General features: G+C 38.1%; 1 protein-coding gene across 1 annotated transcript; it reads right to left on the bottom strand.

Annotated features, from left to right (window-relative positions):
* Positions 1-1396: 1396 nt before the first annotated feature.
* phf1 (PHD finger protein 1) lies at positions 1397-23632 on the bottom strand. Its single transcript, XM_053487503.1, has 15 exons — positions 23290-23632; positions 21157-21235; positions 20994-21075; positions 19895-19981; positions 18184-18278; positions 17631-17779; positions 16456-16551; positions 16296-16364; positions 16052-16175; positions 11478-11545; positions 11188-11319; positions 8413-8497; positions 5363-5469; positions 5057-5140; positions 1397-2888 (listed from the first exon to the last, which is right to left on the bottom strand). Exons 1-15 carry the CDS (start codon positions 23316-23318, stop codon positions 2627-2629), a joined length of 1548 nt encoding a protein of 515 aa, XP_053343478.1. The 5' UTR covers positions 23319-23632; the 3' UTR covers positions 1397-2626.
* Between the last annotated feature and the right edge of the window lie 4138 nt (positions 23633-27770).

Raw genomic sequence — 27770 nt, 5'->3', positions numbered from 1 at the left:
AGGAAATAGTTTGATAACCTCAATGGTCTGATGCTTTTATCTGGGAAACTTATACATTCGTTTAACCCTTTCCTGTTCAATGTTAAATCAAATAAGGTAAATGTTAATTTAAACATAAAGCTCTTATATAAGCCTTAAATACTGTATATAAATAAATGTTTTCCCTCCATGCCTTTAAAATTTAAATGATTTGTAATTAGTACAGACATTACAGCACAGTGAAATTATCTTTTTGTATATCCCAGTTAAGAAGCTAAAATCAGCAAGGATACAGCGCCCCCTGGAGCAGTTGCGGTTACGAGCTTTGCTCAATGCCAACCTGGATGTGCTGGGGCTTAAACACACAACCTTCGGATCAGTAACCTAATTTTAATTTGCCCCTAATTTAATTCTAACGCGTAAAATAATGCAACACATTATATTGTTTTCAATTCTTTTTATTCTTCACAGCTGTTTACTTCACAAAGATCTCTGAACAGTCCCAGGTAGGGGACGGACGGAGGAGTTGGATGAGGAACGGCTACTCGTTTCGATTCCTCCTACAATGTGATGAGCCACTTTTTATTACATTATTACATCAACCTGTACACAGTACTGTACACACTTCCAACAAAAATGAATAATTAAGGAAAAGAAGTACAGTCCACGAGTTTTGTCCCTTGAGTTTACCCTGAATTGATTTTTCTGTATGTGACATTAAAATATTTCACACATTTATCACGATCGAAAAAAAAAACTAACAAAAAAAAGCATTAATTTGATCTACTAATGATGATCTGTTCTTTTCGTTTAGTTTCCTGTTATTCTGTCGACAATCTGTGTCTGATGTATCACAGCGATCTGGAACTGCTCTGTTTCCTCAAGCTTTAATGTTAATACTTTTTACATTCCTGATCTATTTTAGTTGTTTTTGTTCGAAGCATTTCTAAGGAAATATTTAGTGAGGAAATACCCAGGCATGTTGCAGCATAAAATCATTTGAAATAATAAATAAATAAATAAATAAATAAATAAAACACTTAAATTATTACATGAATCAATTAATATGTGGTCATTTAAATAAAACATAATAAATACAAGTAAAAAATAATAAATTATATAATAGAAAATGATAAAATTAATTATAAATTAATAGTAAATTAAAATAATTATCTATATACAGCTACTTCTTTTTAATTAAAAAAAAAGTTTATTAACCATATATGGTCAAACTTACATTAATAAAATTAATAAAATTGACATTAAAAAAACTATATAAAGCCATTTAAACTTCAAATGAAAGTAAAAATTCAGCACTAGTGATCAGTAACTAATACGTACATCCTAAAAGTAATTTTAGTTTTTTTTTTTTTTTTAAAACTGTTACATTTTATTTAGTACACATATTTATGGAAATAATATTTAAAACCCAAAGTAATAAACTATTTAAATATTTTTACCTAAAGGCTTGAGATAACAAGAATGACATGAATAATTTGTCCTCTAATTTTATTTGTCCTGGTTATTTATGGGCTTTAAAACATCAGAGAAAAGTTTCTGTCATAAAATTCTTGTGCATTTACTGTAAATGTTTAACATCTGCTGTTCCTCACCATGAACCTGCTGTCAAACAAAATAGTGCACTTCTAATATGCGCATTTATAAACTTACATATATCTAACCCCAAAATAATAAATCTGAATAAAAAGAGAATAAAACGAGAAGTGCTACAGGGCATTTCAGATGATCTCGAGATGTGCAAAATAAACTCATTATCAATTATATAAAAATAAAATTGCATAATAAGAGGTAAATCATTGTAACTTATATCATGAGAATTGATCCAGGATGCCTTTCTGTACTCTTGCGGTATTGTCACAAATACTGGCATACTGGTGTTCAAGTCAAACTGGGACTTTTGATTGTGCAGAATGACAGAAAAGCAGTTCTGAGAGGAAAGACTCCTTTTATTTCTCTATATAATCCCCTCCTACGCTAATGCACTTATCCCAGTGTTTCACTGCGGCCTGGACACCATCAAGGTAGAAAGTTTTCTCAGTACACCGGAGCCATGTCTGAAAGATCAGGCGTTCCACTCACTAAATGTTTCACGGGAACGTCTGCAGTGGATCCTGAGCCACCTGGCCCGGGATCATCACTCATGAACATACGACCTTCTTTAAAATGTTTGCACCATTCAAAAGTTGATTTTTTTTACTGCGAGTGGGAGTTTCATCACTGTACCGTGCTTGTGTAAGACTTCCGTAAATTTCAATCACGTTTACACCATAACCATACACCATTTCATCACAAGTCCCGGTTTGACTTGAACACCCGTCATAATTTAGAAACTCACCTTAATTCTCTGATTTTGGACGAAAGAAATCCCATTAACATGAGAAAGACGTGTCATTAGCATGAATATACAGTATCTGGTATATTATATATGATACAAATCAGGATAGTAAAGTTCAAGGCATTCTAAAGGTGTTTTCTAACAGTATTCGAAGTATAGGAGACACCGTGGAAAGGAGAGAGGGATGATTTCTGACAGTTTAACCTGACAGAATCAAGTTGCTGTCCAGCCTCCACCTGGATCCGTGTCGTTTATCGGCTGTAACTTCTGAAGTTTTCCCGTGTTCCCTTTCTAATAAACTCGGACATTTCCCCACTCCACCAGGTACTGGACCTTTCCGTCCGGCGTAATGCGCCTGGCCAGGATCCTCACGGCCTCGCCTCCGCCCCAGCCTCGCGCTGCCGTGTGCCCTTCCAAGTTCACGCCGTTGGGGTAGGGGGCGACGTCGCGCAGGAACAGAGATGGGCACTGTTCAAACCTCTGCCCTGGTGGCTGACTAGACGACATGGAAAAGGGGAGACAGGGCGCGGGAAGCCGACAAGGGTCCTCGGCACTGTGGGAAATAAAATAAATATAAATATAAATACAAAACATATAATAAATTTAAATACAAAAAATTAATTTTAATGGTCATTGTCTTACAAAACAAATAATTCTGATGGCTTAAAACTAATTTGAAAAAATTGTAAGGTACAGTACACTATATAGCCAAAAGTATGTGCACCCCTGACCATCACTCCTTTATGCATTTATTTAACTTTACCGAACATTCAGACATACAGTATTCTGCTAGTGCTTTTATAAAAATAACTAGCTAAAGTAACTAGCTCGTATTAACTAACTGCATTGGTTATTAAAGACTGTTTGCCTTCACTGTATTACAGTAAGACATCACACTGTGTACCAGGGAACATCCCAAAATTTTGCAGCATAATAGCAATATTAATCATTAAATACGTTCCACTAAGTATTCAATATTATCTAAGTATTCCTTATCTTCACTTATTAAGTTTCAACTATAGACTGTGTAAAACAAACTGTAAATTTTAGTTGATTTTAACCGACTACTCAAATTTACTTTTTGGGGCGTTTTTCTTCGATTTTCTCCCTAATTTAGTCGTAGCCAATTCCTCCTCGTCACCAGGGGGCTCCCACATCAAGGCTACTACTACCACTTAGTCGGGAGGGCCGAAGACTATCACGTGTTTCCTCGTGACCCCAGCCGACCGCATCTTTTCGAACTGCTCGCTCACACACCATTGGGGGCGGAGTAACACACTCGGAGGACAGCGCTATCCGCTCCTTCTGCTTGCGTGAGCTCACAGATGCCCCTGATTGGCTGTAGAGCCATGATTAATGTGGGAGCACGAAGTACCTCCCCTCTGAGAGAGCTCGGCCAATCAGCTCTCTCTAGACCTCCGGCTGCGAGAGGTTACAGCATCACCCGGGAATCGAACTGGATAGGGCAAAAAATTAGCTAAATGTGTCAAAGAAATAGCACAGATACACGTGATTACATGTTTTTATTGTTTTTGTTTTTTTCTGTGACCAAACAAATCATAATAATAATATGCTAATTTTAAGACGTCACTCCCATATTCCAGTAGCAATAAAATTTACCCATTATAAAAGTAATTATAAATTTTGTTCTACCTGACATATCCAAAAATCCAAATGTACAGTTTAAAGTCCGAAGCCTCCCGTTAACGCAATCATCATTGACCTATGCTGCGTTATTATGCTGCGTTGCCGGCACGGATCTGTGCCGCTTGAGCTTTAATTATAATATAATTTAAATTACATAACAATTTACCTTTGTACAGATGTCATAAATGGGAAATCTATCTAGCTATGAAGACCAAAACCTTTTTTTTTGTACCTGGCTGTAAACATCTAATTTGTGTGTGTCCTGCGATGGATTGGCACCCTGCCCAGGGTGTACCCCAACTCATGCCCTAAGTCTCCTGGTATAGACGCCAGGACCATCGCAACCCTGTATACATGATAAAGCAGTATAGATGATGAGAAGATGATGAGGCTGCCCACTGGTTTCATCATCACTTTGTCATTTGTCCGTGTTTGTTTGTTTTTCTCCAACCTTAGCCCAGTATCTGCTGTACTTACATCATGACAGGCTTTAATGTTAAAAGTTTACTTATAAATAAAGGATACTGAAAATCCCATTACCTTTTAAATATATAAACTGATTACATACAAAAAAAACAGAGAGCTGCCAAAACAAATGAATAGGAAAGCATACTGTACTGTAGCAGATGCTGGTTTAAGTCCTTCTCAGAAGTACGAGTTTGGAGGTATTGAGTAGGACATGCCGTGTATTTAACAGATTTTGGTGGGTAAAATGGATAACACGAGACAAAGTGTTTATTTTTTTGACACCAATGACAAGAAGATTATTCCACCTCACTCAAGGGAAAGAATGATCATTTCTACCAACGTCACATTCATATTGAGTGCCGTTGTTGGGTTTTTACTACTGACACAGCTCCGAGCTCAAAAAGTCAGCCCTCATTGTTCCCAAGTAATAATTACGAAGTTGTGGTGGTGTTAAGCGTGTTCACGTCATAATTACAAGACCTAAAGGCTCAGACAAACTACTCAAGGATTTTAAAACAGAACATCTGGATACACAATCAGGAAACAGGTTGATGACGTCCAAGGGGGGCAGAGACACGACAAGAATGAAATCAAACCATCACAGACCTGTAGTGATGCAGCGTTCGAGGCAGACCCTGAGATCCGTTATACGACGGGTGATAGAGAGAGAACATTCTCTTAGGAGGTGACCTGTTTATTAAAAAAAAAAAAAAAAAACACTTAAAAATCTCCCACCATTTATGATTAGCGTGTAGAGTTTGGTTCAAGTTTCCACATCGAATTGAATCAAATCAGTAACTGATACAATTCAAAATATCCTGTAAATTGTGCTGAGTATCTCAAGATACAACATTTATTTAGTTTATTTATTTATTTATTTATCAATCTAACTGACTGATCGTCAATACCAACCCCAGCGCTAATTCCTCCTCGGATTTCCGGGAGTTGTAGACGCTCGCGCCGTTCACACAGCCGTGACAGCAGGGCACTAGATTGATCTGGTTCGCTGGTGGACATGGCTGGAGACGAGACAAAGCGGTCAGAATCACTTCACTTTTTTTTTTTCTTAATCCACCACAGAGGAAAACATACCTTATGCTATCATTTCTCTGCTAGCAGTTAGCTAATGAGAAACTTAATACAGGCTAGCAAGCTAGCTACGTTAGTATCGTACTGTATGTTTCCTTTCAATGAATCAAAGTGTATAGAAGTTTCTTGTAATATGTTTAAAACTTGTAATTAAATTATACTGTAGCCCAAACATATCTGTAAACACTACAGTGCAAGCAAGCTAACTGTTAGCTAGCATAGAAAAGCTAACTTTTTAAGTCAAGTATCTTAAAGAAAATAAGGATGTCTTTTCAAAAGTTCATGATAATTCATAAATTCTTAAATAAAAAGTCGATGCTAATACATTGCTACATTGCTAATACTACATCGTAATATGTAGAAAGTACAAGCTCTTAACGTATCAAAGCAAATTTACTTATTCTATAACTTATATCTATTTTATTACTATTATCACTTTATCAGTTATAAATATTACTGATCTTCACATTATTTGGAATGTTTGCTAATCCCTGAAAACGACTAAAGGTGCACATACTTATGAGTCAGCATGCTAATCCAGCCTCACATCTGTGCACACCCAGTGAATGATTTCAAACACAATGATATGGATTAAAAAAGAATCTAATCTTGCAGATTAGATAAGCCTGAGACGCTCGATAAGTCTTAGATCTTTAAACCAGAGCTGAAAGCGTGTGCGTGGTTGGCGATCATGAATGTGTTCGAGCTTGGCGTAAGTTGTTCAGCACCCATGCAGAATCCAAATGGTGACATTTTCTCTTCGGTGCGTTTTCTTTCCTTAAAATTCGTTTGACAATAGCAGCATGATGCAGCATCTCCACCGACACGCGGGCAGATAAGAAGTCATCAAAGTCGAGGGTTTCTGTATTACCTACCACACAGAATGTGGATTGCTGCTGATAAACAGATGTGGTATTGTGGCTCACCTTCCTGTCCTCTCGTCCATGCAGATGATTTAACTGTTCTGTGAACATAGTGCTAAAAACACAGACCACCACTTTTAAACTGTGTGTTTCAGCACCACCTGACTGAACTATATATCAGTCGAATTATATATCACTGTAAAGTAGGTCTGGAATAAATCCCAGAATAGAGTGCGCTAATGGATAATAAATCCAACCCTGCGCTCTACACTACTAAATAGTGCGCTCTAATAGATACTAAATCCACGACTGAATCTCACCCTGCGCACTAAAATACTAGTTTAAACTGCGCACTAAACTACTAGATAGTTTTCTCTAATATATACTAAATCCATAGCTAAATGCCACCATGCGCACTTAACTACTACATAGTGTGCTCTAATACATACTAAATCCCACTTTGCGCACTTAACTACTAAACAGTGTGCTCTAATATATACTGTACTAAATCTCACCCTGTGCACTAAACTACTAAATAGTATGCTCTAACAGATATTAAATCCAGGGCTAAATCTCACCCTGCGCACTAAACTACTCAATTATTCTGCGCACTAAACTACCGAATAGTGTGCTCTAATAGATACTAAATCTTACCCTACGCACTTAACTACTAAATAGTGTGCTTGAATGTATACTAAATCCCATCCTGTGCACTAAACTACTAAATAGTATGCTCTAATAGATACTAAATCCATAGCTAAATGCCACCATGCGCACTTAACTACTAGATAGTGTGCTCTAATAGATACTAAATCTCACCCTGTGCACTAAACTACTAAACAGTGTGCTCTAATAGATACTAAATCTTACCCTGTGCACTAAACTACTAAATAGTGTGCTCGAATATATACTAAATCCCATCCTGTGCACTAAACTACTAAATAGTATGCTCTAATAGATATTAAATCCAGGGCTAAATCTCACCCTGCGCACTTAACTACCAAATAGAGTGCTCTAATAGATATGAAATCCAACCCTGCGCTCTACACTACTAAATAATGTGCTCTAATAGATACTAAATCCACGACTGAATCTCACCCTGCGCACTAAAATACTAGTTTAACCTGCGCACTAAACTACTAGATAGTGTTCTCTAATAGATACTTAATCCATAGCTTAATGCCACCATGCGCACTTAACTACTAAATAGTGTGTTCTAATACATACTTACAGTAATCCCACTTTGCGCACTTAACTACTAAACAGTGTGCTCTAATATATACTGTACTAAATCTCACCCTGTGCACTAAGCAACTGAATAGTATGCTTTAATAGATATTAAATACAGGCCTAAATCTCACCCTGCGCACTAAACTACTAAATTATTCTGCGCACTAAACTACCGAATAGTGTGCTCTAATACAGTAGATACTAAATCTTACCCTATGCACTTAACTACTAAATAGTGTGCTCGAATATATACTAAATCCCATCCTGTGCACTAAACTACTAAATAGTATGCTCTAATAGATATTAAATCCAGGGCTAAATCCCACCCTGCACACTAAACTACTAAATAGTATGCATCAATACATACAGTACTAAACCCCACCCTGCAATCTAAATGACTACATTGTACGCTCCAATAGATACAATACTGGACCCCACCCTTCAGTAAACTACTTAACGCTTAACAGTAAGTTATTCTTATTATTATTGCTATAATTTGTATTATTCCTATGCTGAGAGATTGCACCACGATTACAGCAAGTATTAAATAAACACAGTTCTCCTTACAGGATACACACAGTGAACTATATTTTAACCTGCTTATGTGAAGCATCTGCTGCACAAATCCATAGGAATGAGCTGTTACTATAGAAACAATATTATATTAATATAAATCTGTGATTTGCAGCTGTACTACTGTCAGAGCTGCAGTTATAGAAAATGAATCAAGACTGGAGCTCATTTCCAGTGTAGGTGGACGTTCGGGACAGAAGCGCTGACCTGCTGAAGTGTCTCTGTGATGCGCCGCTTTGATTTGCGAGACTCGGAGCCCACCGGTCGTCTCTGGCACGGCAGTGACAGCGGACTGCGGACCAGATGACACACATGACAACACAAGGAAGGAACCTTGTTAAGGAACCTTGATCGGGCATCTTTTATAAAGAAGTTAAAGAAAAGATCAGATCAGAAAGGATAATAAATATGGCTGCGCAAAAGTTTACACCCCTTTGGATTTGCAATAAAAAGAAAATACATTTTTTTACTTTATATTGAAAAGAAAACAAAAACAATGAAATATGGAAATGCAGATACATCCTGCTGAAGAGTAGCGATCCATAATACTATTGAGAAATATCAAACAAAAGATGTCTCCAAAACCCTCTTTATATATTGAAGAGAGATTTTATTGAATTGCAAACTGAATGCGTCCAGAGACGAGTTGTTACTGTGAAAGTTTGTATTGCAATACGCATTTTCCCTTTTAGGAAATAATATAAATGCAGATAATCCATGCAGATGATTCCCAAAACTACAATCCCATTTTTGCATATAAAAACAATGAAAACATTTAGAAAAGATGTAAATGAAGTAAAATATGACATAAATAGACATTAAACCTCACTTAGCCTTAATTTATGATTCCTCTTGGCACCGGCTGCTTTAAAACCCAAACCGAAAGCGGCTTCATTTTCTTCTTGCTACCGTCCTTGCTAACATTCTTGCCACACATGTCTTTACTAAATATATATTATAAAAAATATTATAATATTATACACTACTCACAATAAGTTCGGGATATAGTGAGAGACTTAGTGGATGTCATGCATACGGTGTTCGTTTCACTTAGGGAGACGGTTGTATTGGGGTGACACCTCATTTTGTGTTTTCCATGTAATGGTCTCATTGTGTACAGGTGTGCCTTATATTGGGGCCAATCCCATAAGACAAGCTTTTTCAATGTGGCATCAATTTTAACATTCTGCGGGCATAAAAAGCTGGTATTGTCAGTAAGTCTTTTCAAGTTCATCATTCAAACAGCCATGAACACACGATGTCACTTAACGGACGAGTGGCGCCACCTGGCCATGGTGCGCCTTCGGGTCGGTGGCAGGCGGTCAGATGTTGCTCGTGAACTTGGTGTGTCTTAAAGTGTCACCAGCAGACTTGCATCAAGACACAGAACTACTGGCAGAGTTCATGACAGACCCAGGAGTGGAGCCCCATGAGTGACAGACCGCAACGATGACCAGTACCTAAGAACCTATGCACTTAGACATCGTTATGCCACACAGCTGCAGGCCTGAGGGGAATGCGAGGGCTACTAGGGTTTCCAGACAAACCATTCGCAACCGACTCCACCGCTCCAACCGTTGCAGGTGACTCCACTGACACCAAGACATCGCCGTGAACATTTGCAGTGGGCACAAGACCATGTGACCTGGACAATGCAGCAGTGGTCTACCGTCCTCTGCACAGAAATGATTGTCGTCAGCGTTGTTGGAGAAAGCGAGGTGAGCGATACGCTGAGGTCAACATGGTTCCCAGGGTTTGCTTTTGTGGAGGAGGTGCACCAGTCTGGGCAGGCATCACCAGTCAGCGCAAAACAGACTGGGTTATTGTACATGTTTTAGTTACTGCACGTTCTTACCCCAGAGACATCATACTGTAGAACCCATCAGCATCCCCCAATTCCACCAGCACACCTCCGACTTTCTGTTCATAGATGATAATGCTCCACCACATTGTGGCAGGATTGTCACAGCTCGACTTCAGGAAGTTGGAGTTCCTCATATGGTATGACCATCAATGTCCCCTGACCTGAATCCCATAGAACACGTCTGGGACCAGTTGAAGCGGAGACTGGATGATCGTACCCCACCCCAACGTGACCTGGCAGAACTGCGTGTAGCACTTGTGGAGGAGTGGAACGCATTGCCTCAGAACAACATCATGAGGCTAGTGAGGAGCATGAGACGTCGCTGTCCAGCTGTCATCGCGGCAAATGGTGGAAACACCCGCTACTGACATTGTCAGTGTTTGTTATTTGGGGCTAACCCTGTTATTGTCTACATTTTGGGGGTCATAAATATTAAACTAATGAAAATGGTGTTTCTTCTCATACATTATTAGTCATATCAAAGGGAACTTTTACTTATTTCATTCAAATTCTGAGCAAATAGGAAAAGCATGCATGTAAATAACAATATCCCTAACTTATTGTGAGTAGTGTAAATATTATATAATATATATAACTTGCTTCGCTTGGCTTTCCACTGACGTAAACAAGTTTCGATTGGCTCCCGAACGTATGCGCGACTCAGCCAGCGTTCGGTTCGGTTTGGTTCAGTCGTATGCCGAAAATGCTTCATATTTCAAGGCTAATGTCTTGCAAAATTTCGGTTCTAACGGCAAAAATATGTTTGATCGGCCGTTCGTATGCCAAGGTAACACTGTATCAGTAAATATTGTATCATACATTATGAGTCTTTTGTTACATCTTTAGCGATAAAGTAAGAAAAACATTCCAACAAGCTCATTGTCTTGTTCTTTGACCATATCTTTTTGCTAAATATGTGAAACTGCACTAGAAACTTCAATAATTTACATTTTAGATTTTAGAAACATCTGATTATTTCAGAATTGAAATCCAAAGCCAGGTTAAAGTTTAGTATCCAAACCTAATTAGATCTACTGCAGTGTGTTTGTGTGAGTGCGTGCGTGTGTGCACGTGTGAGTGTGTGTGAGACAGAAGGCCGGCGTGACCTTTGCGCTGACCTTTTGCGGTGCGTGATGTTGATGGGCTGCTCGGTGATGAGGGGTGAGGAATCGGATGACAGCGGCGGCGGAGCTCGCACTTGTAGGCCAAAGAGACACTTCTTCTTCTTGATCTCTTTCCCCGACACGAACCTTTAGAGTTAATGAGAGTTAAAATGTTTACAGCAGCAGGGTTGACATGTTTGGAGTCTAAATCACGTCACGAAAAAATTCTCGTTTGCTTTCCAGGCTGCATAAAAACCGCACGGATATTGTCAGTTTATTCTCATTGCCATTAAGCAGCGTCTCACCTGTCCTTGTGGGAATTCAATGCATTGAGCAGATTGTGACAGCGGTCCTGCTTGGGCGTATCTGACAGCTAAGAAGACGGAGAAAAATGTCACATATACATAAATTAAATGAAAAGCTTGTACCTGAAATTCATCTAGACCTGGATTAGATTATATGAAAAGTCTCGATATAAAAGATTAAAGATAATCGATTTAAATGTATCTCACATTTGTATACAGTATAATACTCTTCCCTGGGGAAAAAAGTTTTAAAGTCACCTTTTCAACCCGCATCAAGCAAAAACAACAATAAGTTGGGTTAAGAACTTTTTGATGCCAATCAAGTGCTGAACTGGCATCCACATGGAAGGAAAAGTCGTGAATGGAGATCACTAAAACAATTGGTGAAGTTGCATCATATAAAACTGAGAGAAGAAATCAGAGCTATGTTTAATGGTGAAAGTAAGCGCATTTGCATACACACACAATGTGATGAGAACTTGCAGGAACTAAACAGCTGTGTGGAAACCACTTATCAATTGTTAAGACTCATCAGAAAAAAAGGCTTACGTTTGCGAGGGAGCATAAAGACTGGACTCTGGAGCAAATGGAAAAAGGTCATGTGACCTGATGAGTCCATATTGAGCCTATTCCAGAGCGATGGGCGCGTCAGGGTGAGAAGGGAAGCGCATGAAGAGTCATGGCTGGATGTTCTTCTGGATGCAACTGAGCACTTTTGGAAACTTCTGCAGATGTTCTATCAATCAGTGGTGGCCTTCCTGTGCTGTGGTGTGTTGGGGAGGAGCTGGTCAGGAGCTCAGAATCAGTGGTTGGCTTAAACTGGATCCACTGGATCTATTGCTGAAAAGGAGGACCTTGAACAAAATGCTGTCCATCGTGTCCAGCACCAGTCACCCTCTGGGACTTTTGCCAAGCAGAAAAGCATCTTCAGTGGCAGACATCTAACGCAAAGCTGCTCTGAAGACTTTGGACTCAGGAAATACTTGGTTCCCAGGGCCTTGCGTTGCGTACATTTAACTCCTCATTACGGTGCCTGGGGTTGTGATTGGAATTCTTGGTCAGAAGGTACGTCTAACAGTACACTTCCTCAGTTAAACATGCTGCTGTACCTCATAACACACTCGCTGTTCACAGTCATATTTATTTATTTATTTATCTACTTCTCCCGTGCTCTTGTACCATTGACCTGCACACCCTCAGTCTCGCACCATGCACTTTGGCACTGCTGTCACTTTCAGTGGCGAGAACTCACTGCACATCTCCATTTTCAGTCGTCTATTCACTAATACTGTACGCATCCTCACTTAGCGATATTTGCACATATTTCATATTTCAATCTCTTTATATATATTCTTATATTTATTCTCATATACACTATTGTTCAAAAGTTTGGGGTGACTTTCTAACTCCATGATGGTTCCTGATTTTTATTTCTTTCTACATTGTAAAGGAATGCTGAAGGCGTCCAAAAAATGCATTATTCTCCTTTGAACAGTTAATGGTGAGATGTTTCTGCTACTTCTGCTCTGTAAAGACTTCATAATGCCTCTAATCTGAGGTGCTGTTAATTGGTCATTTTTCAGGCTGATAACTCTAAATGAACTTCTCGGCTGAGGCAGAGGTAGGTTTTGGTCTCGCCCTCCTGGGACGGCCTTCATGAGAACCAGTTTCATTATGGTGCTTGACGGATTTAGCAAATGCACTTGACAAAACTGTTCTTGCAAGAACTATTACAGAAAGGCTGATCTCTGTGTCTTAAAACAACAACTAACTGTTGTTTTTCTTGTTGTTACGTAATTACCTAATTCCATATTTGTTATTTTATAGTTTTGAAATCCCCAGTATTGTTGTAGAATGTAGAAAATAAATCACTAAACAAAAACAAAGAAATTTGAAAGTGACCCCAAACCTTTGAACAGTAGTGTACAGTACATACTGTATATATTCTTATATCTATATTATGCTTTTTTTTTATTTTTGTAATTGCTGCTGTAGTATGGTCGTCTTCCATGTATTTTTTATTTTATTTTTATTACACTATACATGAGTAACGATCTGTAATTGTTACTATATGTTTATTAGTCTATCCTTGCTGCTGGATGTTGGAAATTTCCTTCTGGATCAATAAAGTATCTATTTATCTATCAATCACCCATCATGCATAGTGTCCACTGTACAAGCCTCTGGAGACGGTGTTATGATCTGGGGTTGATCTGTCACTCAGGTCGAGACTCAGTAACGTTATGTGGCAATAAAATGAAGTCAGCTGACCACCTGAATGTACTGAATCACCAACACACGACATTTTTCAAGATTTTTTTTACACGTTAACTGATCCCCACTAACAGAAGCTAAATGTGGTCAAGGGAAATATTAGAGTTTGCGACCTAATTTTTTTGGCCAGAGACTGTATTTTTACGACTATAAGCCATTTTTTAAAATGTCGATGATGGTAGCTTCTACACACCGTGCTAAATCAATTCATGTGTTTATCCTGAATGCTTAAATCATGTTTTTTTGACAATCGTGATGATTCTCGTTTCTCACAGCTGTACATTATGGATCGTATAATTTCTACCCTCATGTCTCGTTCATTAAATATCTGCACTCTGATTAGTCGTATATTACAGCCAGAGGTGGGTAGTAAGGGTCACACTTACTCCGTTACATTTACTTTAGTAACTTTTTGAAAAACAAAGGCACTTCTATGAGTAGTTTTACTGCAGCATACTTTTTACTTTTATTCGAGTAGATTTATGAAGAAGAAACACTACTCTTACTCCGCTACATTCGGCTACACTCGACTCGTTACTTTTCTAACCATTTATTCTACACATTCCGCCGCTGGATCTACCGCATGACTTGAACAAATTGTTTCACCAATCAGACGCAGCAACATTGATCACATGACTCCATTTGACCAATCAGGTCTTCAGCCGGTTAGGGCTGCAACTACTAATCGATAAAATCGATAATTATCGATAATGAAATTCGTTGTCAACGAATGCCGTTATCGATTAGTTGGGCTGCTCACGTCACTGAGGCGCGCGACCACAAGATGCACAAATACACACAGATACACAGCCGCTTGTGCAATGGAGGTTACAGAAGCGTCTGCAAGAAAAAGCGCGCGCCCCGAGTCCTCCAAGGTATGGGAGTGATTTACATTAAACGCCTCTAAGAAGATGGTAACCTGCACGCTATGCAAGATCGAGCTTTCATGGCATGTCATGCACGAACACTTAAACAGAAAACGTGTTGGTGTTACGGATGGCGAAACGTCAGCAGGGTCAGTAAAAACTGTATCTCTTCATCATGTAAAAGTTAAAGTGCTTTTAGTTTAAACTGTTTGCTAACGCTAGATCTGTTCACGGGCTACTCGCTAGCATCACATTGCGCAATCACCTCATGAGCAATAGTGATTAGTTAATTGGCGCTACTTTAGATTAGCTTAATTTACACGGTGCGAATAACAGTAGAATATTACATTTAGTGATTGTTGTGGTTTTCAGCGAATGCAAAAAACAGTACATTTGTGACTATTAGCTTTTTACATTTCTACAGTTTTTTTTTTAGTCCACTAATTTACTGTGGTTATACTTATGCATACATAATTTTATTATACAAAATTACATTATTTTAGCTGTTTATATTTTATCAACTGAATATATCAGTGTATTTTTTAACTATATATATATATACTGTATATATTATATACTAAATTTCATTTAAGGTTTAAAATGTCAAAATTAAAGATTATTAAACTCTATATGTGGCTTTTGCATTTTTAAAAGTTTATTTTTATACATAAATAATACCCTTTTTTTTAATATAGTTATAAGCGAAATATCAAATTAAAGAAGCGGTTAGGTTTTATCCGATTAATCGATTAATCAAAAACATAATCGCCCAACTAATCGATTATCAAAATAATTGTTAGATGCAGCCCTACAGCCGGTGTTCTATAAATTCATTCTACCTGTGAATCCATCCTACATTCGCCCACTACCTGTGCGCAAACACAAGTTTCCGCATCTTTCTCTAATTTTGCGGAACGTCCATAAATCCATGCTGCTACTAGTGGGATCTTGCGGTTAGTGTGCAATCTTGCGGTGAGTATAGAATGCTTTTTTTATGTTTGTGTACATATAATGTTACTTTAACAGTCTTTGAATATATACTGTAATTATATTTCAGTACAGAATTAATAAATTTTATAAAATAAATGAAACAATTACAGATATTTTAAATCCTCAGAGGACTGTCACCATGTGGGACCAGGATAAGACCTGAAAAATCATTCGATGGGAAATGATCAGGAGGCTCATATGAACACGGGAACCACCTGCACCAGAGTCAGACATTTTTGAGCCGATCAGAAGCAGACGCCGCAAAAGCAGTGTGTGATTGAGGGAAGCTGCCGGTGATAATCAGCTCATGAACCGACAGTGAATATTATGCATGCAGTAATGTCCTACGTATGGGGCAACAACAACAAAAAAGAATCATCTCATATAGGCCATAAAATATAGTGTATAATAAATATGCGTATATGCTGGAGATGTTCACGTTACCGTGCCTAACAGCAACGAATCCCAGTTCTCGTTGGTGAAGGCCATTATTTCATGATCAAAATCAAAGTATTTCCTCTTGCAGCACAGGGACAGATGATACAGCACCAAATGAGCCAAATCTACCCTGGATACGTGGAACAAAATCACAAAACGGTAACACTTACGAAACAAAAAAAAAGAAAACATTAGTGATAATTTGTTCATTCATATCAGGTTGAAGGAAGATTGAGATTGAGGAGCTTACCAGGTCATTGGAAGTCTCTGAATGGTCTCTGGTCCATTCGTACATACTGAACACTGAAAGTGATAAAACCTAAAAGAAAAAAGAAAAAAAGGCCAAAATGTAAAAAAAAAAAAAAAAAATGTGTGCACGTGTGTAATGATGATGCTAAGACGATGCTAACCTGTCCCCGTAGAGCAGAGGTTTGGTCAGGCACTGAGTGCAGGCTTCGTGGAACCACTGGCCACAACTGCCACACTGCAGCATCTTCAGGTTCCACCTCATGACACAACAAAACGCATACGACTAGTATTCATCATTTTACTTAAAATAAGCCAAAAAATGATCTGATGATCTTTAATGTCATCAGTGATATTATTATTATAATTATTATTATGATTATTATTTGAGGTTGAAGCCCACGTCCATGTCTGTGTGTCTCTCTGTACAGCAGAACTCTCTGTCTAACTTATTAATACAAAGAAATCCCATTCTGTAAGGTTGAGTATCTTACGCCTTGTTTACACTAAGTTGTCCTTCTTTGGTGCTCAGACAAATACACTCCCTGTTCGGTAATCGGAGAGTGAATCACAGATGAGAAATGGAAAAAGTAGATCAAAGGATAAAGATGGAGTTTTGTCTTAAAACGTGTTAAAATTCACTTATACCACTTCAGCGCTGTTATTTCAGCAAGTAAAAATATTCACTTTATCTTTTCTAATTAATATCTATTGGTCTATTGGACAGTAGCGCATTAGTAGATTATTTTAAAGTAGATTAATAAATCTGTCATGACATCGCTTTTCCTCAACATTTTGATTTAAGTGCATCACACTGGGCTCTCAGTTCAGGTATTTTACAAGCCCTCACCTCGCACCCATGTTTTATCTCTTATATTCACATTCCTGCTTGTTATTAAACCATACAGTATGAGACAAACTTGTTTTAAATTTCCTGCAGGAACAATTGATCTGTCCAATCACCTTTGACGGTTCAGGTTTTATAGTGTACTTGCCTTTTTTTAGGGGTCAGATATGCTAGGCTAGCAGCTTACAAGTACATTTTACATATTATGAACGCTAAACTAGGTTTACACCAACCGGTATGTTTTCGATTGTGTTGCTAACATCTTAAAGTATTGTGTTGATTAAGGTTACAAGCAGCAAAAAAACTCATTTTAATAAGTATATCTTTGTATATCTTTCTTGTAATTTGCATATTCAACCTGATTGGCTTACCCACATTATGATTCCATAACAGTTTCCCAACTAGTATTTCAAATTTCAAAAGTTTCCACTCAAATGTATTCCCCATGTCACGTTTTTGAATCGTACGTCACATGTCTAGGTGTGGACTCACTCTCCTGGTCCGGCGCAGTAGCAGTAACACTGCTGCTGATTGGTCAGATGCTGAGCGTCCCAGTCCAGAGTGGAAAGCTGATAGGGCAGCCTCATCTTCATCAACTGCATGAGTCGAGCGAAGCGTCCTCGTTTTAAGGCTCCGCCCCTCTGTGATGAAACACAGCACACGGCCAACATCGTGTCATGTGCAAGCTGCAACAAGGGCATGCTGGTACAGTAAAGTCATCAACTACAATCGGAGAAATGGAAGTGGAGCTCGGATTCAGACTGAATTTGGTAAAGGAACGGTTCAGACAGAGAGTTGTTATATTTTTGGGAGCGGAGGTCACGTGAGTAAGAATTCTAAGTGTGAAATGTGTGTGAGTGTGAAATGCAAGTAATGATGGACAGATTAAAGAACTCGCAGCCATCACAAGCTGCCTCAAAACATGCAGAGATGCATTAGTAATTCATAGACATCCACAAGTTAAATTAGCTTTAAAGCTGAAACGTGACAGGAATTTTCTTTTCGGTTCTGTGAGCTACAAAATGGAGCAAATCCCAAACTCCACCTTGGTGGCGACGGCAAAGACGCACTGGCGACAGATCCAGGTGTCGCTGTCCATCTCAGGGTCGATGGCCGGAGTATGGCACTGAGCATGATAACCTGAAACGGGAATAAAATCTTCCTTTTGAGTCATTTGAAGTTGAGTGCAAAAGTTTGTACACCCATAGAACAAAACGGTAAAACATATAAAAACACTACAAGCAAATAATAATAATAATAATAATAATGATTATAATAAATATCAATTATTTCTTGCCAGTGGGTGGTTGATATTCTCATATTTCAAAAATATTTTTCAATCAGAATAATTTTTCCTTAAATTTTCATTCATGTATGCAAACAGGTTTATCCAATTAAATATGTATAAATGTAAATATTTTTGTATCTTTTCTTTTTTAATATATATTATTTTAACATAAAGATGCTTAAGAAAAAGACGGTTTTATGGGAATATCATATATTTTGTTTGGTCAAGAAAAACACATTTTTATTCAAATTTTGAGTACAAAATCTATCAGAATTCCAATATTTAATATCATTTAGAAATTTTTATTTTGCAATATTCTTTTCAATAGGCATAGGCATTACCATGTAAAATTTCATTAATATGGGCCACGTAAAAACTTTTTTTATTTTATTTACTGAGCGTGATCTATACGGAGTTTTTAAAGAAATTTGCAAGTATATCTCAATAAATCATAGCTTGACATATACATCAGGGAACAACCTGTTCAGAGAGATGTTACATCATGTGTTTGGGAATTGGGTGGAGATTTTTCAAAGTTGCTAACTTTCAAATGTGTGATTAAAATAAAAAGTGTAAAAAAAAAAACACAATAAAGCTATTTGTGACATTTTTTACTACAGTTTAAGAGTAGACAAAAAAATCTGAAAGATGATTGACATGATCTAAATTTTTATTTTTTACTGTGATGATTCACTCCTAATTTACAATAAAACATTTATTTATCAGGTATTATAGACGTTTCTTTATTCTCACAAGTATGAGTTAAGCAGTTATTTTAACCGAATGCATTTTCTGATCATCAGTTTCAATAACAAGAACATTTAAACAATTTAAGCTGTTAAGCTTTGCATTTTAAAAAGCATTAGGTCGCCTAATCAAACAACAAATGCAACCCTTGAGGAACCTTTATGTTCTCCAATTTCTAAGCCCATAACGTTTTAAAGGACACTAAATATTTACAGCTGTAGTATGTAGTAATTAATAAATAATTCAAAAACTGACCAGCCTTTATTTTCTGATCGATACAATCTCTAAGCAAAACTCACAGCCCTCACAAGACGCTCACTGTAGAGATCACTTAACTTTCAACCGTCTCTAAGTGTGGAATTGTGTTAACATTAGAGCAAAAATAATTTCGATTTTTTTACATGACAAATAGAAAAGTAATAAACTGGGAATTAGTGGATATGTTAATATGAATGACATCAAATTAAAGGGGGAAAGTATATAAAGTAGAGTTAATTTGCATAGACACCACAGCTAAGTTTTCCTCGAAACTCCGTGCCGATCAATATTTACCCCTTAAACTCAAGTGTATTATTCAGCATCTACAGTAACTAACTGGAAATGAGATTTAATAATACGAAATGATGACACACTGATGGATCCTGTCATGTTTTCATCTTTTAAATACCAAGATATTAATAAATATTCATATTTAAAGAAAAAAAAAACAATGTTTGCTTACAGTGGCGGCATTTCAGACAGATTACGAGTGGCTCTTTAAGAGGAGGACCGTCGCAGACACAACACACTTCCTCTCCACTGGCTGAGACTGACGAGAGAGAGAGAGAGAGAGAGACAGAGAGAGAGAGAAAGAGAGAGAGAGAAAAGTAAAGTAGGATGTGTCACTCCGGGGAACTACAGTTCCGACTGGACGCCTTATACCTTCCGACTGGACGCCTTATACCTTCCGACTGGACGCCTTATACCTTCCGAAGGTTTTAGTCTATCACAGCAGCTCGTCTGTTATTAATTTAATATTAATGTTTCTAGACTAAAAACCCGATACCAACAGTAAAGTAATTAGTACTAGTATAAGAAGAAATGGGTTCATCTAACATTTAGGGAAGGAGTCTCCAGTATCAGAGCTTTGAAATACTTTAAGGTGAAACTGTAATTTTGTGTTTAACCACATGTTAAGGAGACAGGAAGTGAAACATTCTTCACAAAATTAATTATCAATTAAAGGGGAAAAAAGTTATTCAAAGCATTGTTAAAAAACCAAGAGGGTGTTGTTGTTTGGCTTTTTGCTGTAGTATATGAGGATTAAATCACCTTAGGACATGCTGTTATAGAAGAATAATCAACTTATATACAGTAATAGAAATGTAGAATTCCTACTATAAGACGTGTTTCTGTATCTATTCCCTACGCAAGTAAACAAGTTCCTTTCCCTTTTTTTTTTTTGCATTTTTCTTTTTTAAACTAATTTGCTTAAATACAATACAATTCCTAGAAAGCTCCTTTTAGTTCTCAGGCACTACATTATGATAATTACGCAATGTAACCACCCAAAGATTACACCTCTTGTTGTGCATATGATCACATTAACAAACTGGTGAAAGACTGTGAAGTCATAAATTTATCACAGCCAGGATGGAGAAAAATGTAATCTCTCTTCAGGAGAAAATTTTAAAATAAAAAACGTGCTAAGTTTTTATTTTCATCCTAAAAAATGTGTATCTGCAATACAGTACAGTATTTACTTTTTAGTTTTGCAAACTAAATTCAGTGGAATTGGGGGAAAAAGAGCCGGTTCCAGCACGTGAAGTTTCATGACTTACATGACTGAATGTCTTTCCTGAGGACCCAGAACTCTGAATTATCCTCGAATCTGACCAAACAGCACTGTTTGACGACGTCTACCTGAGTAAGAGAGCGGGGTTTAATACTGTACGCGATAACAGGATAGAACAGGATACAACCGTTAAGGATGAAGAAACTCACTCTTTTGACGTTGCCGAGGTATAAAAGTCCATCGCTCCATCTTGCTAAGACGTCTTCTCCTTCAGTGACCACGCCCATCCTGAGTGAGGACATGGACACAGGCAGGTCAGCACACACAGTCTAGGGGAGGCCCTTAGAGCAAGGTTCAAGGAGGTCCATTTGGGAGTTGGGGTTCTGTCACAAATGAAGCCCTGAAGTGTACACTAATATCCAAGTTGTATTAAAACGAGAAGAACAAACGTCCAGGGTGTTGGTGCTTTCATGATACTTTATCATATTCTTACTTAAATACACGCTATCAGATTCCACCCTGTAGACAAAAGAACTTTATTAACAAATAACAAACTTTATTTCCTAAATATTAACAGCTTTCACCTATTCTTTATTTTAAATGTTGCTCAAAGTGCTTGACGAACGTGTGATGAAGTATTCACCCCGGATTGGGACATCCATAATTCTTAAATTGGGAATTACAGGAAATGTCATTAAATCTTAGGAAAGTGATGACAAAAGCAGTGGTGTAAGTTTTGGCATCAGATCACGCTTCAGAGGCGAGAGTCCAGGCTCCAACACACTTTATATTCATTAGGATTCAATATGTGATGGACACAGGAATGCTCAGCTTAAATAGGACCAGTTGCTAAATATCACTCTTCTTGGACGGCTTTATACAACGGAAGGAGTTGTCTCTAAGAGGAGACGCTGATTGGTATCTAACTTATCAGATAATATGACCAGAAACAGCAAAATAAAAATTGTATTTGTTTAAATCCAGAAATTGACTTTGCATTATTTTCAGTTTACATTTTCCAAAATGAGAGAAATAAAGGTCACTCTTCCCACCAGCTTAGAGCGTCAGATGTCAGTTTTGGAACGGGACAGGAACTCCGAACCCATGCATGAACCGGATAGTGGACTGGAGAAGGGGAGAAACTCCTTACGGCGAATTTTCCCCACACCACTGATTATTTTTAATCTGTTTATTATTAGTGGAGCATTTGCTCCACAAGTCCCTGTGAATGAGCTGTTACTATAGAAACGATAAGATATTAGAAACGGTGCATTAATATTCACATAAACCTGTGATTACTGTCAGAGCTGCGGCTCTAGAAAATTAATCAACACCTTCTGACCAATCGAATCAGGGGAGTCCGGGACTCAGCAGTGCTCATTAACAGGATAAGTTAATGATGATGGACACTTTTACGAAATTTTATTTCGTTTTTAAAAACTCTCCTTGGACAGCTTAGTGGTTACCACTGTCACCTTGCACCTCCAGGGTCAGGATTCGATTCCCTCCTCGGGGGGTCTATGTGCTGTGCGTGGAGTTTGCATGTTCTCCCCATGCTTGGTGGGTTTACTCGCACAGTCCACTAATTAGGCGTTCCCAAATTGCCGATAGTGTGTGAATGAGTGTGTGTGTGTGTGCTCTAATATGGATTGCCCCGCCTTGTCTCTAAGTCTCCTGGGATTGCCCTCAACCACGACCCTGTATACAGGTTACAGCGGTACATCCGATAGCGATAGTCTGTAAGAACGCCGGTTGAGATGTTTTTTTATTCTTCACAGAGAAGTGCACACTCAGAGCCACAGGACCTCCCAAAAAAAAAAAAAAAAAAAAGAATAAAAAGTGTGCAGTTTCTCAGCTCAAGCACACCTGAGGGCATTGCTGAGAAGTTTTGTGGAGCCCAGCAAACTGGAGTAAAGTTGTGCACTTGAGCTCTGAGAGTCTAGAGTACTAAACTGCCTCAGAGAGAGAGGGAGAGAGAGAGAAAGAGAGACGCGTGCATGGCGACAGGACGGTGTTTGAATGATCAGCATCATTCAGCACTGAGGCAGCTGCACTGAGGCAATCAGCTATGCAGTGGCACACATGATCAAATGCATTCATCCTTATGCAACAGCCTATTGTAGTGCACTCGGCTCACACAGCCGTCATAACGCATCAGTATTATCATCAACATGCAGATTAATAAAAGAGAAAAGAAAGGGGGGAAAAAAGATCATGAATGCATGCAATCCATGATCCGTGCTCTGATCCATGCATGCAACTCTGGATGCATGCACACTGTGTACCAATTAATTAATCAAAAAAAAAAAAGGGGGGGGGGGGGGGGTTGTTCTGGTGGTAACCTGGAAAGTCGCGCGGGGTCACCGAGCATGAATCGCGTCCGACCTTCTTCTTCTTCTTCTTCTTCCCGCTGTGATGTTTCCGCCGCGCCTCGCAATTACTGTCGGATTTATGATGGACGCACACACAATTAATTATAAGCCCCCCCAAACACACACACACACACACACACCACCACCACCTGGACGCGTCAGTGAGCGGTCGCGCGCTCGGTCCGTCCGTCTGTGTCGCCGCCGGCCGTCCTGCGCGAGCGCCGTTTCGTCATTCTGTTCTGTTCTTTTTATCTTTTTTTCCCTCTTTGATGTTCTTAAACGCGGCTGTCAGAGACAGTGCAGCCCGCCAGAGACGCCATCATCTCCACCTCTCTCTCTCTCTCTCTCTCTCTCCCGCGACTTGTTGTGACGCAGACATAAAACACGGAGAGCGATAACGGAGTGGGAGGGAGCGCGACGGCCCCGACTGTGTGTGTGTGTGTGTGTGTGTGTGTGTGAACACCTCTTCACATCTGTACAGCGACCCGCAGATGCCGGAGGCGTGTCGCGGGGTTTAAAGGAGATCTCCTGTCCCTCAGAGGCGCGCGCACCTCTCTCCCTCTCTCTCTCCCTCTGTGTGTGTGTGTGTGTGTGAAACTAATTAGCTAAACTTTCGGACTGTCCTAACTGGCTTCTGATTGGAGCACTTTCTTAATAATTATTATTACTATTACATTTCTTATTATTAGACATGGGAATCTCCAGGGACCCCCGAGACACAACGCCTGGATGCTGATCCGATTTGTACTGCAAGTCTATCAGTGTCATAATTTTATAAATATCCCAATTAAATGTTGTTTTAGATCGTGTAACACTTAACTAATTAACGATTAATTAACGATTAATAATTGGCTCCTACTACACAGGATGCTGTGCTGCACAATGTGTGAATAGTTTACAGCGCACCACCTGTAGGATATAATTTAAAAACATATTTAAAAATATATAATAAAATAATAATAATAAGAAGAAAAACAATTTGGAGTCATTGTGGAGATATATGAATTTTCAGACAAAAGAATCACAAATCGATTCTCCCCATCTCTATTATTTATAGCTTATCTCCATAAATAGATCTGACACTAAATATAATGTTATAGCTTTATTATTATTATTATTATTATTATTATTATTACTGTATATCCTGCTGAGACTCTGCTCTTCTGTACATTGCAATTTTTACTGACTTTATACTGTATCCACTGACTGTCTGATACCTATAGATTCAATCAGTGTCTTCAACCGGGAAGACGTTTGGTAAAAGAATTATACCTGAGCTTAAGCTTGTCCTAAAAAGCAGCTAATAACTTCCTGAGTGATATCATTCCATGATATGTTGAGTGATATCTTTCCAGCATCTGGGGCTTTTTGGAGGTCTCAACCTAAAATTATGTCATAATGGTGTTGGTATGTCTCCTTTAAATGCATGTGCCCACTCTTCCCACTGTGTTTCTGGTGCCCGGGCCACAATGGGGCAGGTGCTTGGGCCCAATTATTGTTACTTGCAAATATATTATTATTATTATTACTATTATTATTATTATTATTATTTTATAACTTGGGTCTTTTTTTTCCCTTTTCTATATATAATTAGAGTACCTTCTAATATTTGTTATAACAACAATGAAAGATGATCTATAATTTCTAATTATAATTATTTATGAATTCAATAGTACTCAGTAATTAGTGGTTAGCACTATAACCTTTCACCTCCAGGTTTGATTACCACCTTGGAGTCTATGTTCACGAAGTTTGCATGTTCTAACTGTGCTTGGCGGGTTTTCTCCCAAATTCCCTGAAGTGTGTGAATGAGTGTGTGTGTGTGTGTGTGTGTCTAGAGATAGAGTGGTGCCCTAAGTCTCCTGGGAAAGGCTCCAGCCCCAATCACCCCCCCCCCCCCCACCCCTGTGAGTAGTAATTAGTCATTTGTTTTTTTAATATAACCTTACTATAACATTTTTTATTATTATAAACATTTACAAATAAACAGTTTTGCACCTGTCCATATTCAGATAATAACTGCATGTTGTTGTTGTTGTTGTTGCATTGCTTTATATACTCGTAGTATTGTTAAATATTTTGATAAACTATTTCCGACATTATATATTGAAATTGTGAGCTTTATAAAAGATGCACCTGATTTCTTTTGTGCATACAGTGGTTCAATAAAAAATAAAAAAGGCGATAATAAAAGGCTGTAAGCTGATCCTAACAGAAAGTATGTAATTCTGTGATATTTATGCTGTGATATTCAAAATGGCCCCTGGGCAGCAGGAGTGTCAGTTCTCTCACAGCACACCAGAGGGCATGAACACTACACTTCCTCAGAAAAAGGAATTTTACCTTAGATACCTGGTGCTGGCCTCAATTCAGTGCCGGTTTCCCTCAGCATTTTATCTTGGGGAATCCTGTAAGTGTTGTGGCGCTTATTAGTGGAACTGTAGAGCTCAGGAACAGAATTTACCCTGAAGGTACTGGGACTTTCCAAGGATCACAGATCATTACAGTTTCAAATAGCTCTGTTAGGAGAGCATTTAGGGAAAATCCTAGACATAAGGCAAGTTGGTGGACTCAGGGGTAGCGTGTAAGGGTTGTGCCTGCATGGGTGGAAAACATCAAAAATGTGGCCTCTAAAATGCTCATAAGTTTAGTAAAAATGTATTTTAATGTGTCTCACACTGGGAAAGAAACTTGACTGTCCTTAATGAAATGCCCTTTAGGATGCTCCTACATGCTAGAAAACCTTTAAACTATCCTCCAGGTCCACAGACATGTTAGAAAGCATGCATAGAAAACATGCTAAAAGTGCTATCAAAGATGCTCCTGCATACAAGAAAACATGATAATGTGCCCTCAAGGACACTTCTACACAACATGCTAAAGTGCTCTCTAGGGAATGTCAGAAATATAGGTCCCTACATGCTTTAGGTGCCCTTGTGGTGTTTTTTATTCTAGAGAACATGTTGAAGTGCCCACTAGGGTGCCTTTTTCATGTCAGGAAACATAATGAGTAATGAATCCCTACATGTTATAAAACATGTCAAAGTGTCGTCTAGGATCATGGTAGAAGACATTCTTAAGTGTCCTCAAAGTATGCTCCTGTATGCAACAAAACAGGTTGATTTGCCAACAAGGGTGCCCATAGAAAACATGTTGAAATGCCCTATAGGACATGCTAGAAATCTAGTGCCCTAGAGTACATGATAGGAACATGTTAAGGTGCCCTCTGTTGTCCCCTTTATCCCTTTATCCTTAAAAAATGTTGAAAAGCAGTCTAGGATGCCCATACATTGTAAAAAAAAAAAAAACAGAATCTACAATGGTGCTCCTGCATGCTAGTAAACATATAAAATTTACTCCTTGGGTGCCTTTACATTCTGGAAAATAAGTTGGAGTGACCTCTGCATGTTTAAGTGCCCTCTAGGTGCACTTATATTCTAGAAAATATGGTGAATTCCCCCTACAAGCTAAAAAACATGTGTTAGTGCCCTCTAGGCTGTCTCTGCATGCAGGAAAACATATTGAAGTGCTCTTGAGGATGCTCCTGCATGCAAGAAAACCTGTTGAAGTGTCCTCAAAGGTGCCCCCTAGTAAACATTTTGTATTGCCCTCTAGCCTGTCCATACATGCAGGAACACATTGATGTGCCCTGAAATGTTCTTCTAGTAAACATGTTTCCCAACATGATAGAATATACTGTATATTGAAGTGACCTCTAGGGTTCCATTCATACATTAAAATTTAATGAATGTCCCTGAGTGTAAAAATCTTCATTAAAAATTAAAAATAATATGTTTTTATTTTGTCTCATAAAATGTAGGATCTTTTTCTTTCTTTCTTTCTTTTAATGCAAAAATTAATATCTCAGTAATTTAACTCTCTCTCTCTCACACACACACACACACACACACACACACACACACACAAAACAAATACACAAATAATACAGAATGTCTTATAATGTTTCCATGTTGTGTTTGTTCTTTTAAAAAAATCTAAATATCTCTTAAAGGAGCTGTTAGTTATTTTAAAGCCCTCTGCTGGTTATAAGGTGAATTTCTCTTACAATTAAAATATTAACAAGGCTTTCTATTCTCCATATCTAATTTTAACTTTAAGCTTTAAGCTTTGAATGGGGCAGGGCCTATTTCTAAACCAGAAGCAAATAAACTGAAGCATCAAAATAAATAAGGTAGCTAACTTTATTGTGCAAATAATAGATTTCATAGAAACTTAGAATTTGTGTGTGTGTGTTTTAATGACAAGATTATGATGAAAAAAGTGATAAAATGCTTCTTTAATTCCTGAAAAGAGAGAGAGAGAGAGAGAGAGAGAGATTTAATACTTGCATTGGTGACTGGATATTTATTTATATATGTACTGTACCATCATACCAATTGAATATATGAAATTGTCTCTTCCTGTTCCACCCTCCATTATAACCAGTAAAT

The sequence above is a fragment of the Clarias gariepinus genome, chromosome 26 (genome assembly GCF_024256425.1).
Source record: "Clarias gariepinus isolate MV-2021 ecotype Netherlands chromosome 26, CGAR_prim_01v2, whole genome shotgun sequence".
Lineage (NCBI taxonomy): Eukaryota > Metazoa > Chordata > Actinopteri > Siluriformes > Clariidae > Clarias > Clarias gariepinus.
The sequence above is the reverse complement of the archived record's forward strand: the minus strand, read 5'-3'. Positions and strand labels throughout refer to the sequence as shown.

Excerpts from the sequence above, each read along its gene's own strand:
- phf1 (XM_053487503.1), bottom strand. The coding sequence starts at position 23,318 with ATGCTCGGTGACCCCGCGCGACTTTCCAG. Across the intron at positions 21,076-21,156 it reads ACCTCGGCAACGTCAAAAGA|GTAGACGTCGTCAAACAGTG; the intron begins GTGAGTTTCTTC and ends TCTCTTACTCAG. Across the intron at positions 18,279-19,894 it reads CTGTCTGAAATGCCGCCACT|GTTATCATGCTCAGTGCCAT; the intron begins GTAAGCAAACAT and ends TTCCCGTTTCAG.